Source organism: Neomonachus schauinslandi, chromosome 4 (genome assembly GCF_002201575.2).
Source record: "Neomonachus schauinslandi chromosome 4, ASM220157v2, whole genome shotgun sequence".
In the NCBI taxonomy this organism is placed as follows: Eukaryota; Metazoa; Chordata; class Mammalia; order Carnivora; family Phocidae; genus Neomonachus; species Neomonachus schauinslandi.
Window position 1 is genome coordinate 62,940,275 of NC_058406.1, and position 14,746 is coordinate 62,955,020.

Sequence of the window (14,746 nt, forward strand, 5' to 3'; positions counted from 1 at the left end):
ATGTTATATAAACATAGCTCATAAACATTTACAAATGTTGGTACAAATTACTATGTTGTGCCAATGTAGACTCCTCTACAGTAGTGTGTGTGCTTTGTCATTACTGAGTATTACTACTATTCATGTCTTTGCTAACCTAAGAGATTCTTTTAAAGTGGTACTTTATGGTTGAAATGAACAATTCTTAGATTATTAATGAATAGTAACATGTTTTCATCAGTTTACTAGCCATTTTGATTTCAACTTCTGAGGCATATTTGTAGAATTCTTTGCTCCTTTTCTACTGGAGTGTTAGGTTTTTTTCATTATCACTTTGTAAAAGTGATATTTAAAGATGTTAATTCTCTGAGGAAAGTATTTTTCCACCTTGATATTTGCCTTTTCATTTTGATGTACATAAACTTTTATATTTTAGAAAGTTATATATGTCAATTTTCCTTCGTACTTTTTCCATGCTTAGAAAATCCTTACCTACAAATATTTACCAATATACTTTCTCATTAATTTGATATTTTCCATTTTTTGTATTGATCTATAAACCAATTAGAATTTACGTTTTCCATGTGTTATAAAGCAAGAAATCTAGTCCTCCCCCCAAAATACTTAATCAATTGTCCTAGCATCATTTATTAAATAGTTCTTTAATTTCCCACTGATCTGTGATATGACCTTCATCATTTGTATAATCTATACACATACTGAGGTTTCTAGGACAGTGAGATGACCTATGAATTCTGCACATAAAACTTACTTACATTTTTGTATTAGTGTCATTTTATATATCTAAACAGTACAGGCCTAGATATTTTATTCATTCATTTATTCATTCATTCATTTAGTGCAAGGGGCAGGACAGAGAGACAGAGAGAACCTCAAGAGACTCCAGACCCAGTGTGGAGCCCAACACAGGGCTCAGTCTCAGGACCCCGAGCTGATGACCTGAGCCGAAATCAAGAGTTGGACACTTAAACAACAGAGCTACCCAGGCGCTCCCAGGCCTAGATATTTTAATATCTGCCAGGGCTAAGCAAAATTGATTCTTTTTTTTTTTTAAGATTTTATTTATTTATTTATTAGAGAGCGAGCGAGAGAGAAACAGCATGAGAGAGGAGAGGGTCAGAGGGAGAAGCAGGCTCCCCGCTGAGCCAGGAGCCCGATGTGGGACTCGATCCCAGGACCCCGGGATCATGACCTGAGCCGAAGGCAGTCGCTTAACCAACTGAGCCACCCAGGCGCCCGCAAAATTGATTCTTGACACAAAACTTTAAAAAATAAAACACACACCTAACTAGATGAGACTAAAAAAAAATTTGTAAGTTAAATTATACATATTCATTTATTACTGAACTTTTCATTTCTCAGCACATTTCTAAAATATTTTACTTCAAAGAAAGCTTAAGTAACATCCGTATTTGAGACCATTCTAATATACATTCCTAACTATAAACAAATTTCTCCTTTGAAAAGATTTTTGTATCTATTTTTAAATCTTTATTTGTCATTATTTTATCACTCAATAAACTCCACATGATGCTAATCAACTTATGTTTACAAGTTAAAGTGAAATGAACCTACTTTTAGTTCTCAAAGAAAATGTTCTCTGACACCTCTGCATGCAATTCTTTTTACAAAGAAAAAATACCAACTTTCCATAAAAGTACCATAGTAGAGTCACGTATTTCAAACCTTAATCTTAAATTTAAGCTATTTTTAAAAGTGGCTTAATTTTAAAATTAACATCTGTGATGTAAATATAAAATCATTTATATGGGAAAATAATCCACTTCCTTCTATATCTGTCTCAGTAACAATTTTATACCGGCTTTCCTAGTAAGCAGATTAAGAGAAAAAATAATCACCTTTATTTATTTAATCTTTTTAGATTTTATTTATTTATTTGAAAGAGAGAGACAGCACAAGCAGGGGGGAAAGGAAAAGGGAGAGGGAGAAACAGACTCCCCGCTGATCAGGGAGCCCAATGCAGAACTCCATTCCAGGACCCTGAGATCATGACCTGAGCCAAAGGCAGATGCTTAACCAACTAAGCCACCCAGGCACCCCAAATAATCACCTTTAAAGAGAAATTATCAATATAAGCATGCAAGGTTAACCAACCTACTTTCTTTGTATGGTTTTTCTATTTCTTCATAATATTTTAAGTCCTAACAAACTTCATAAATCCTTAAAAAGATTAGTTGTAGTTTCCTATATAGTAACATCCTTTGTATCAGTAAAGGAAATTTACACTTTTCTATGATTTGTAGTTTTTAAATTAATAGATTGCCTAAATTGTTAATATAATGAATCCTACAATTTGCATACGTACTCAAAAATGCTTAATTAATACTACCATTGTTGGCTATGAAAGAAACCTGAAAATCATAAATAGGTTTGTCAACAAGCTCTTAGTGACCTTTGGAGATCCCTTAACTCTCTTAGCTTCTTAGCATGTCAAAGATCCTTAAGTTCAACCATCAATAGTTATCTACTTGTCCGGTGTCTACTATGTATCAGACACTGCATTTAAATGCACTTTCCAATGAAAATACTAACAAAATTCACCAATGTTTGGGGAAAATTTATATAACTTTAGCTTACAGGACTCAAATAGAAAGAAATATGGGGGAAAGGAGCAAGAAAGAAAAGTGAGAAAGTCAGCAAGGATAAAAAAAAAGATAGAGGAGGAATGACAACAAATAAGGAGCTGGTCTTTGCAGTGTCAATCCTGATTTCTTCCTCTAACATTGCTAGAGCTCTGCAACCATGTGCAGAGGTGGTATGTTAAGTATTAAAAGATGTGCTGTGCACACCAACCATCTCCATGAGTACCAGAAAAGACTGATGCCGATCCCAAACAGCACAATATAACAGTATATCTCAGTACGTATGAATCTCTCAGTGCTGTGAAGCTATATCAACTACCCCCTATCACCTAAACTGTGATTCCATCATCCCAGGAAGGAGTGGAAGAAGGAGAAAATCCAGGGTGTGAGTGCCTATATTAAACTTTCTATCATGAGTCAAGAGGAAAGGAAAGAAAAGAAAAAGATTAGTTGATAAGAAAGTCAATCCAATTATAAGAAAATATAGGAAAAAATATATTTTCTCTACCAAATTGTGGCTTCTAAAAATCATATACGACTGTATCAACTATGCTGAGGAACATTCACATTGTTTCCAATATGTGGTGGCCACAAATATTGTATTGAGATGTATTGAGATTCTTGTATATTAGTACTTTTATTCATATATTAGCAGTACAGACTAGATTCTCATGAGTGGAACCATTAGGTTGAAGGGTGTACTGAATATGTTAAATGTGAAGAGATGTTACAAGATGACTTTCTAAAAAGGTAGAAATGATTCAGATACCTAGCAACAAGGTATACATGTACCTTTTTCCTAGCATCTCTGCCAGAAATGGGTAATTTTAATTTTTAAAATATCGTTGAGCTATAATTCAGATATTATAAAATTCATCCTTTTAAAGTGTATAATCCAATAGTTTTAGTATATTCACAGAGCTATGCAATGATCACCAGTAAGTTTAGAACATCTTTATCACTCCAAGAAAAGAAACCCTGTACCCATTCAGAAGTCAGTCCCCATTTCTCCACCTCATTCCAGTCCAAGGCAACCACTAATCTACCTTCTCTTTGTATAGACTTGCCTATTCTTGATATTTTGTATAAATGTAACCATACAATATGTGGTCTTCTGGGACTGGTTTCATTTATTTAACATACTGTTTTCAAGGTTCATCCATGTTGTAGCATGTATCAGTACTTCATTCCCTTTCATCATTGAATAATATTCTACTGTATGGGTACACTGTGTTTTATTTATCCATTTATCAGTAGATGAACATTTGGGTTGTTTCCAATTATTGGCCATTATGAATAATGCTGCTATGATCATTCATGTATAAGTTTTTGTGTGGATGCATGTTTTTATATACCTAGGTTGGAATCATTAGGTCATATGGTAACTCTATGTTTAAACCCTTTAAGGAACTGCCAAACTGTTTTCCAAAGTGTGATTTTAATTATTGCCAGTTTGATGGGCATAAAATAGTTCCACCAACTTTATAATGTGCACTTCCTTATTGAGTTTGAGACTCTTCTCTTTCATTCACTGGTAATTTAGGTTTGTTTTTCTTGAGCTGCTTTTCATCTCTCTTGTCTTTTTTTTCTGAGTTACTTTTTTTGCTTCTTATAAACTTCCAAGAGTTTGGGGTGCCTGGGTGGCTCAGATTAAGCGTCTGCCTTCGGCTCAGGTCATGATCCCTGGGTCCTGGGATCGAGCCCCATATCGGGCTCCTGGCTCAGCAGGGAGCCTGCTTCTCCCTCTCCCTCTGCCTCTCCCCCTGCTCATGCTCTCTCTCTCTCTCTGTATCTCTGTATCTCAAATGAATAAAAAAACTTAAAAAAAAAAACTTCCAAGAGTTCTGTGTATATTTTAGATATTAACTAATTTACTATTGTCTTCTCTGTAAACATTTTGTCTTGATTTTTACATTAGTCTTTAAATGTTTTGGTATCTTGTGTTGTATAAAATATTCCATTTTTTGGAAGTGAACATATCTTCTGGGTTTTTGTGTTTATTAAAAAGTTCTACCTTACTTCCAGATTATAAATGCAGTTGCCTAAATTTTCTTCTAAAATTACTTATTTTACTTTAAGTCTTTATAGAAAATCTACATCATAAACAGTATGAAACAGAAACTTAACCATTTTTCTACTGAAATGATGTATCATCTTAATCATATATTAAATGATCAAATATAATGAATTTTTTCTCTGGATTCTCTATTCTAGTGTTTTTCAAGCCACAGGTTAAGACTACTTGTTGCTTTTAAAATCAATTTAGTAGGCTTTATTGGCATTTAAAAAAATACAAAATAAAGAAAATATCAGTATATATCATATATAACAAGGGTAAGTGCTTCATGAAACTTTTATTTCTATTTTTTTTAAGATTTCATTTATTTATTTAGAGAGAGAGAGAGAGCACGCATGCGTGGGGAGAGGGCCTGTGGGAAGAGGGGTAAGGAAAGAATCTCAAGTAGACTCCATGCAGAGTGCAGAGCCAGACGCGGGGGATCTCATGACCCTGAGATCATGACCTGAGCCAAAACCAAGACTTGGACACTCATCCGACTGAGCCACCCAGGCGCCCCTTTATTTCTGTTTTTTAACACAAACATATAAACACATCAAGGGTCATGATGCATGTAAAATGTATTTCTTATTGTGAGTTATAATAAATAAAATTTGAAATCTTCATTTCTTCCATTATATTCCATTAATCCATTTGTCTATTCCTTTGTCCCAATAGACAAATATGTCTATTCCTTTGCTCTTATGTATCTAATTCTAGTGGCTGTGTTCTGATATCTGGTAAGGCAGGTGCATCTCCCTTTTTAGCTACTACTGGATATTTGTTCTTCCACATGAACTATGTGGTCAACTTTTTCCTACCATTAAAAACATTTTTTTTTGTTTCCATTCTAATTAGAATTGCTAATTCAGAAGAAATTATATTTTTATGATATTAAGTCCCCTGCAGCCCATCAAGTATTTGGTATGTCTGCTTATGAAACATGGTATGTTTCTGTAATTCTTATTACATAGGTCCTGTGGTTTACTTGTTAAATTTACTCCTAAGTATTTTATAGTTCTTTTCATTGTTGTGAAAGAAAAATTTTCCCATTTCCATTCTGTGTGCTTATTGCAAATACAGAGAAGCTATCAGTTTTATTTATCTTATATCTAGTTATCTTACCAGATTCTTTTATTAATTCTATTGTTTATAATTCGAGTTTCTTGTGTTACCCTAATCATATTGCTAGGACCCCTAAAAATGGTAAATAATTTGACAGTATAAAATGGCAACAGCTAAGCATCTTGCTTAGCTCCTGATTGTAAAATGCTATTTAAGTAACATACACAAGAAATTAATTACACAGAGGGACACCTGGGTGGCTCAGTCGGTTAAGCGGCTGCCTTCGGCTCAGGTCATGATCCCAGAGTCCTGGGATCAAGCCCCACATTGGGCTCTCTGCTCAACGGGGAGCCTGCTTCTCCCTCTCCCTCTGCCACTTCCCCCTGCTTGTGCTCTCTCTCTCTCTCTCTGATAAATAAATAAAATCTTCAAAAAAAAAAAGAAAAAAGAAATTAATTACACAGAAAACTGGGACCCATTCCTCTCTCTTCCATTTCTCAAGTTATTCCTCATGTTAGAGACCCTGTCCCTGCTCCTCCTCTCCTACAGCTTCTAAACTGTGCTACGAGTGAGAGGCTCTGGCTTCTGATGTCTGGGTGGTAGGGAAAAGAGGTGCTCCTGGCTCTCAGTGTACCATTAAAAATACATATCCATACATTCAGATATATGCATATATCGCACAAGGTAAGACGCTGAAAAGAGTATCAAGAAATTAAGAACATCCAGAAAGACAATCAAGTACGAAATGAAAGACATATGAATAAATAATGTTATTTCAAATAGAAATGATACATGCTTCAAAATAGGCATGAATCAAGAGCAGAGGAAAATAGTTGCTTATAGTATAGAAACAGTAACAGGTGGAGGTTCCATATATATGACAATTATGCTATAATTTGGATATATTATACATTAAAAAGCTTTTGAGGGATTGGCTGAACCTAATTGGCATATGTATGACTATTTTCTTAGAGGAAAAAACTGCTTTCAAATAATTCACTTACAAGTGAACTTTAGCAACATAACTCCTATATTTCTTAAAGACCACTTGGACAGGTGATAGTAACAGTCCCAAAGTTGTAGTACTGTCAGTAAAAGGAAATAACAAGAAGAATAAATAAGAGCCTGGTTTAACAATGCCCTTTCCTGTTTACCCCTTGAGAACAGAATTAATTTTATTCAATAAAAATAAAAGAAAATGAATCTTTTATCCTATAAATTTCTTAAAAATTGAAATTTTGTAATTGCAGGTACTATATAATTTTTATTATAATGTTATAATTCACTGTTAAAATATAGCTTCTCATATTGCCAAATATACCATAATGCAAATTTTTACCAGAGTCAAAAATTTTCATCTTTGAATTCATACAGTGTGTAATAGCAAAACGCAGCTGTTACATAAAGCATACTTTACTGGTTCATTCATGCTATAAAAATATGACTGACATTTCATCTGGTCAACCATCCTAAAGGTTAATTCTTGTTTCCTGTTTCAGATTTTATTCCAGGTGAACTGCTCTGGGCAGATTCTATTTACCTATTCTGAACAAACCACAAACTGTTTCATTGCTCACTCTTACTGTTAAGAACATATTGACTTGCTGCCTGCTCTGCTGTTTAATTCATTTATGCTGAGAGTCAGGCATGAAGACAGAATTTTAAATGTGACATTTGCAGGCTGTTAGGTCATTTAAGCTCTGACAACACTAGGGAATTCCTGACATATAAACTGGACCTGATTACCAAACACAGATAGGCTTCCCAAAGCAGCAAATTTCTGGTCATATTTTTTTTTGTAATTTCTCAAAGAATTTAATATTAAATTTCAATGCCAACGAAAAGATCTATATAGTCAACATTTTAAAGTAAAAGCCTGTTTCTTTTAATTAGCTCAAACCAGAACTTCTTCTAACCAAATCCGCTAAATGAAAATCGTTTTGGTTGACAAAGACATATGGAAAGACTCATAATAATAATTAACAGTCACCTCAGATTCTGATATATTCTGATATTTAAGAGCTTTTATACTTTCTATAATCTATAGATTCTGAAAAATCTGGTAGTTCTGAAGGCCATGACTCTTGTCAACAGACCACTTAAAATTCTTAGATTCTGGCCAGGGCAGAGCCAGACTTTATATGCTGTCAAAGTCACACCATAAAATCTTAGTTTAAATACCTACCACACTGCCTTCTCTAAGATTACAGTTATGCAGAACGGATGATAGAGTCATTCTAATTGGAAATGAAAAAAAACCTGCCCACATGACATTTAGAATTACACTTTACAAGAGTTGATAATGGGGTAGGGTGAAGGAAGTAAGGAAAGATTGTTTTCTTATTTTAGCTACTCAAAAAAATTACACCAAATGACAATTTTTCAGCTCTTTTTCCTTGTCACTAACAAGTGCTACACTGGTTCAAATGAAAGTTTTCTGAAATTAAGTCTTGATGTTAAGTAATGAACAAAAGATAATTCTGATTTTACCCTGTATTTTATATAAGTAAGAGCTCCACTATGCACAGCAAGTAGCCTTTTAATACTGCATTTTGAGTGAGACTTCCAACTGTATTAAGTGGGGTCTAAATAGTGATAGATGGCCTGGAATGCCTTTCAGCTATTCCACACTGATTTTGAAAAACCTAACAAAGGCAATTACTTTTCAAAGATTAAAATGCTTGTTTCTCTCCAAAGAATAAAACGGGGGAAGCAAACCTGGTGTATTATCTGAGCTACAGGAAGTTGTTCAGCATATTTCAGTGGTTCCATGAGTTCCTCATCCATCCAGTCTTTCTTATATCTGAAAAAAAGGAATTAAAAAACACACGCCTCAGGTAAATACTATCTTTAAATACGGCAAATATTTAAATATGCCAAATATGAAAACTATTAAAAATCTATATTTAATGTTTCTGAGATAATCAGTATTTATTAAAATCTATGAAAAACCACCTAGTGATAATTTTTCAGTGACATAACTATAAGTACATTCAGAACACATTTAATTACTACATAATAAGATTAGCTAACATCATCTAATATTCTCAGATCCTGTCTTTTACTCTGGGACTTAAAAATATTTAAGAATTCCCTGTTTATAGGGCGTACTTTTTAATACAGTATTTAAAGTCTTCAAAACCTGGCTCCAACCACGTTCAACCTCCATCTCTAGCAACTCCTTCTCTATGTACCAGTCTATTGTTTCAGCCACATCCAACTACTGCTACCTGTCAGTGGGCCTTGCAGCTCTATGCCTCTTGGCTGTTCCCCATTCTGTTTCCTGTTGGGACCAACCACCAATTCCTTCTTTATTTATACTCTTCTTTCAAATATAATTATTTAAACCTGTCTAGATATATTTTTCATCTCCCTGAAGACAAAAATCGTGTCTTATTCTTTCTTGTCTATCCAATATTTACTATGTAATACCCAACAAATGTTTGCTGAATGAATGTATGAATAAAATGAAGACAACAATAACTGAGAGATTATTTTATATGAAAACTATTTTCTTTACTATTTACATTTACAATGAGAGGCAGAGTTGACATAATACAGACTTAAGATAGTATAAAATAGTACACAGTAAGAATAAAATCTCCCCAAATGAAGAGAATTAGAAAAATGCTCTTTTAAAAATTATTGACCCTTTTTTGAAACAGGAAATAATCATTAGATTTTGAAACAGTAAGACTTAAACATATTTAAGCCTCCTTTACCCCTTTTTTCTGTAAATTGCACAGCAACTTATCAACTTAAAAATTAAATTTTAAAAATTGAAACCTTCATTTGTCTTGAAAAATAACCAAACAAGACTGGTCTAATTTCTAGGGCTGCAGTTAAGGAATGTGATGATGAGAAATGTGGAATCTCTCCAGAAAAAAAGGCAGATAAACAAGGACAAAATTTTGCCTATGATTTAAGAGCTTAAAGAACCTCTTAACTAGGTAAAAGCTTGTGTATGCCTTGCAGAATTAGTATAAAAATAATTAATTTGGGGGAATTTTGAAGACTCACTCATGATGGAAAAAAACTGTCTTAAAACATTGCTTTAGAGGGGGAGCAAGATGGCAGAGGAGTAGGAGACCTGGATTTCGTCTCCTCTCAGGAATTCAGCTGGATAGGGATCAAACCATTCTGAACACCTACAAACTCAACAGGAGATCGAAGAAAAGAATAGCAACAACTCTCTCATCAGAAAAGCGACCACTTTCTGGAACGTAGGACGTGCGGAGAAGTGAATCCGAGGCGATATTCGGGAGGATAGACAGCGGGGAAGGAACCTCCGTCGGCCGCTTCCGGCAAGTGATAGAGCCGCGGAGCACAAAATCGGAACTTTTAAAAGTCTGCTCCGCCGAGGGACGTCACTCTGGTAGCTAAGCGGGGGGTGGAACCCTCCGGGACAGTGTGGTCTCAGGACCCTCGGGGTCACAGAAAGACCGGGGGTGCCTGAGTGTAGCAGAGCTCCCAGGTAACGGAGCAGGGAAGCCGGCTGCAGAGGCGGAGCCCAGGAGCGGGCTCTCAGCTCGGGGTTGCCATAAACCGTGATCCGCGGCACAGTCGGGCCACTGCTCCTCCAGCAGGGACCCAACAAGCGGCAGATCCGGGGAGACTCACCTTCCTGCCCTGGGAGGAGCCGCGCGGAGTGCACCGCAGGGATCTGCTGGGTTTGGAGACTCCACCTGGGGTCGGGTGCCAGAGATAGAAATGCGCGGTCACAGGCCGGGTGAGCACGGAGTGCGGCCGGAGACCGGGGAGACGGGAATGACTGACTGCTTTTCTCTGGGGGTGCACTGAGGAGCGGGGCCCCGAGTTCTCGGCTCCTCTGGGGCGGAGATTGGGAGGCCGCCATTTTCCCTCTCCGCCTCCAAAGCTGTACGGAAAGCTCGCAGGGAACAAAAGCCCCGGAGAGCAAACCCGAGCAGATTACTTAGCCGGGAGGGGGCAAGGGCGGGGCAATTCCACCTCCGGCAAAGACATTTGGAAACCACGGCAACAGGCCCCTCCCCCAGAAGATCAGCGAGAACAGCCAGCCAAGACCAAGTTTTTTTTTTTTGTTTTTTTTTTTTTTTTTTAAAGATTTTATTTATTTATTTGAGAGAGAGAATGAGAGACAGAGAGCATGAGAGGGAGGAGGGTCAGAGGCAGAAGCAGGCTCCCTGCCGAGCAGGAAGCCCGATGCGGGACTCGATCCCGGGACTCCAGGACCATGACCTGAGCCGAAGGCAGTCGCTCAACCAACTGAGCCACCCAGGCGCCCCCAAGACCAAGTTTACCGATCAATGAGAACGGCAGAACTCCAGCGCTAGGGGAATACTGCACATAGAATTCATGGCTTTTTTACCATGATTCTTTAGTCTTTCAAAGTTAATTTTTTTTTAACTGTCTTTTTTTCTTTTTTTTTCTTTTTGAATTTTTCTTTTTCCCTTTTTCAACCAACATCTTATCAATCCCCTTTTTAAAAAAAAAAAACATTTTTATTTTTCATTTTTAGAGTCATATTCTATCCCTTCATAGTAGTTACCCGTATTTTTGGCTTATATATATAAGTTGTTCTCTCTTTAAAATTTTGAGATAGTTTCTTCTAACAGATTAAAATATACCCTAAATCTCTAGTATATGGTGTTTTCTATTCCCCTGCCTGATCACATTCTCTCCTTTTTTTTTTCTTTTTTCTTTTTTTAAATCCTCTTCTTTCTTTTTTCAAACAACTTCTTATCAATTCCTTTTATAAAATTTTTTATAATTTCCATCTTTACAGTCATATTCCATCCCTTCATCATATCAACCCTTATTTTTGTACATATGTAAGTTTTTCTTTCTTTAAAATTTTGGGAGGCACTTTCTTCTAAAAGACCAAAATACACCCCAAATCTAGTGTGTGGCACTGATCTATATACCAGCCTGATCATATTTGATCACATTCTGGTTTTTTTTGTTGTTGTTGTTGTTTTGTTTTGTTTGTTTTTGTTTTTATCTTTATCTTTTTCTTTTTCTTTTTTTTATTTTTCTTTTTTCTCTCTTTCCCTTTCTTTTCCCACTGCTTCAGGTCTTTTCTGATTTGTTTAGAGTATATTTTCTGGGGACATTGTTACTCTGCTACCATTTTGTTCTCTCATTAATCTATTCTCCTCTGCACAAAATGACAAGATGGAAAAAATCACCTCAACAAAAAGAACAAGAGGTAGTACCGACTGCCAGGGACCTACTCAATACGGACATTAGTACGATGTCAGATCTAGAGTTCAGAATCATCACTTTAAAGATACTAGCTGGGCTTGAAAAAAATATGGAAGTTATTAGAGAAACCCTTTCTGGAGAAGTAAAAGAACTAAAATCCAACCAAGTAGAAATCAAAAAGGCTATTAATGAGGTGCAATCAAAAATGGGGGCGCTAACTGCTAGAATAAATGAGGCAGAAGAGAGAATCAGTAATATAGAAGATGAAATGATGGAAAATAAAGAAGCTGAGAAAAAGAGAGAGAAACAACTACTGGATCACGAGGGCAGATTTCGAGAGATAAGCGATACCATAAGACGAAACAACACTAGAATAATTGGGATCCCAGAAGAAGAAGAAAGAGAGAGAGGGGCAGAAGGTATAATGGAGCAAATTATAACAGAGAACTTCCCTAATTTGGGGAAGGAAACAGGCATGAAAATCCAGGAAGCACAGAGAACCCCTCTCAAAATCAATAAAAATAGGTCAACACCCCGACATCTAATAGTAAAACTTACGAGTCTCATAGACAAAGAGAAAATCCTGAAAGCAGCTCGGGAGAAGAGATATGTAACCTACAAGGGTAGGAACATTAGATTGGCAACAGACCTATCCACAGAGACCTGGCAGGCCAGAAAGGACTGGCAGGATATATTCAGAGCACTAAATGAGAAAAATATGCAGCCAAGAATACTATATCCAGCTAGGCTGTCATTGAAAATTGAAGGAGAGATAAAAAGCTTCCAGGACAAACAAAAACTAAAGGAATTTGCAAACACAAAACCAGCCCTACAGGAAATCTTGAAAGGGGTCCTCTAAGCAAAGAGAGAGCCTAAAAGCAACATAGACCAGAAAGGAACACAGACAATATACGGTAACAGTCACCTTACAGGCAATACAGTGGCACTAAATTCCTATCTTTCAATAGTTACCCTGAATGTAAATGGGCTAAATGCCCCAATCAAAAGACACAGGCTATCAGACTGGATTAAAAAACAAGACCCATCGATATGCTGTCTGCAAGAGACTCATTTTAGACCCAAAGACACCCCCAGATTGAAAGTGAGGGAGTGGAAAACCATTTACCATGCTAATGGACACCAAAAGAAAGCTGGGGTGGCAATCCTTATATCAGACAAATTAGATTTTAAACCAAAGACTGTAATAAGAGATGAGGAAGGACATTATATCCTACTTAAAGGATCGATCCAACAAGAAGATCTAACAATTGTAAATACCTATGCCCCTAACATGGGAGCAGCCAATTATATAAGGCAATTAATAACAAAAGCAAAGAAACACATCGACAACAATACAATAATAGTGGGGGACTTTAACACCCCCCTCACTGAAATGGACAGATCGTCTAAGCAAAAGATCAACAAGGAAATAAAGACTTTAAATGACACACTGGACCAAATGGACTTCACAGACATATTCAGAACATTCCACCCCAAAGCAATGGAATACACATTCTTCTCTAGTGCCCATGGAACATTCTCCAGAATAGATCACATCCTAGGTCATAAATCAGGTCTCAACCAGTACCAAAAGATTGGGATCATTCCCTGCCTATTTTCAGACCACAATGCTTTGAAACTAGAACTCAATCACAAGAGGAAAGTCGGAAAGAACTCAAATACATGGAGGCTAAAGAGCATCCTACTGAAGAATGAATGGGTCAACCAGGAAATTAAAGAAGAATTAAAAAAATACATGGAAACCAATGAAAATGAAAACACAACTATTCAAAATCTTTGGGATGCAGCAAAGGCAGTCCTAAGAGGAAAGTATATAGCAATACAAGCCTTTCTCAAGAAACAAGAAAGGTCTCAAGTACACAACCTAACCCTACACCTAAAGGAGCTGGAGAAAGAACAGCAAATAAAGCCTAAACCCAGCAGGAGAAGAGAAATAATAAAGATCAGAGCAGAAATCAATGAAATAGAAACTAAAAGAACAGTAGAACAGATCAATGAAACTAGGAGCTGGTTCTTTGAAAGAATTAACAAGATTGATAAACCCCTGGCCAGACCTATCAAAAAGAAAAGAGAAATGACCCAAATCAACAAAATCATGAATGAAAGAGGAGAGCTCACAACCAACACCAAAGAAATACAAACAATTATAAGAACATATTTTGAGCAACTATATGCCAGCAAATTAGATAATCTGGGAGAAATGGATGCATTCCTAGAGATGTATCAACTACCAAAACTGAACCAGGAAGGAATAGAAAACCTGAACAGACCTATAACCACTAAGGAAATTGAAGCAGTAATCAAAAATCTCCCAACAAACAAAAGCGCAGGGCCAGATGGCTTCCCAGGGGAATTCCACCAAACATTTCAAGAAGAATTAATACCTATTCTTCTGAAACTGTTCCAAAAAATAGAAATGGAAGGAAAACTTCCAAACTCATTTTATGAGGCCAGCATTACCTTGATCCCAAAACCAGACAAAGACCCCATCAAAAAGGAGAATTACAGACCAATATCCCTGATGAACATGGATGCAAAAATTCTCACCAAAATACTAGCCAATAGGATCCAACGGTACATTAAAAGGATTATTCACCACAACCAAGTGGGATTTATCCCTGGGCTGCAAGGTTGGTTCAACATCCGCAAATCAATCAATGTGATACAATACATTAAAAAAAGAAAGAACAGGGCGCCTGAGTGGCTCAGTCAGTTAAGCGACTGCCTTCGGCTCAGGTCATGATCCTGGAGTCCCGGGATCGAATCCCACATCAGGCTCCCTGCTCAGCGGGGAGTCTGCTTCTCCCTCTGACCCTCC

General features: G+C 36.6%; 1 protein-coding gene across 1 annotated transcript in view; it reads right to left on the reverse strand.

The window, feature by feature from the left end:
• PIGK (phosphatidylinositol glycan anchor biosynthesis class K) overlaps positions 1-14,746 on the reverse strand; it is a 120,409-nt gene that overhangs the window by 32,142 nt on the left and 73,521 nt on the right. Inside the window, exon 10 of the mRNA XM_021678134.2 lies at positions 8,443-8,527. Coding sequence (XP_021533809.1) covers positions 8,443-8,527 — 85 coding nt within the window. The remainder of the gene's footprint in view (positions 1-8,442; positions 8,528-14,746) is intronic.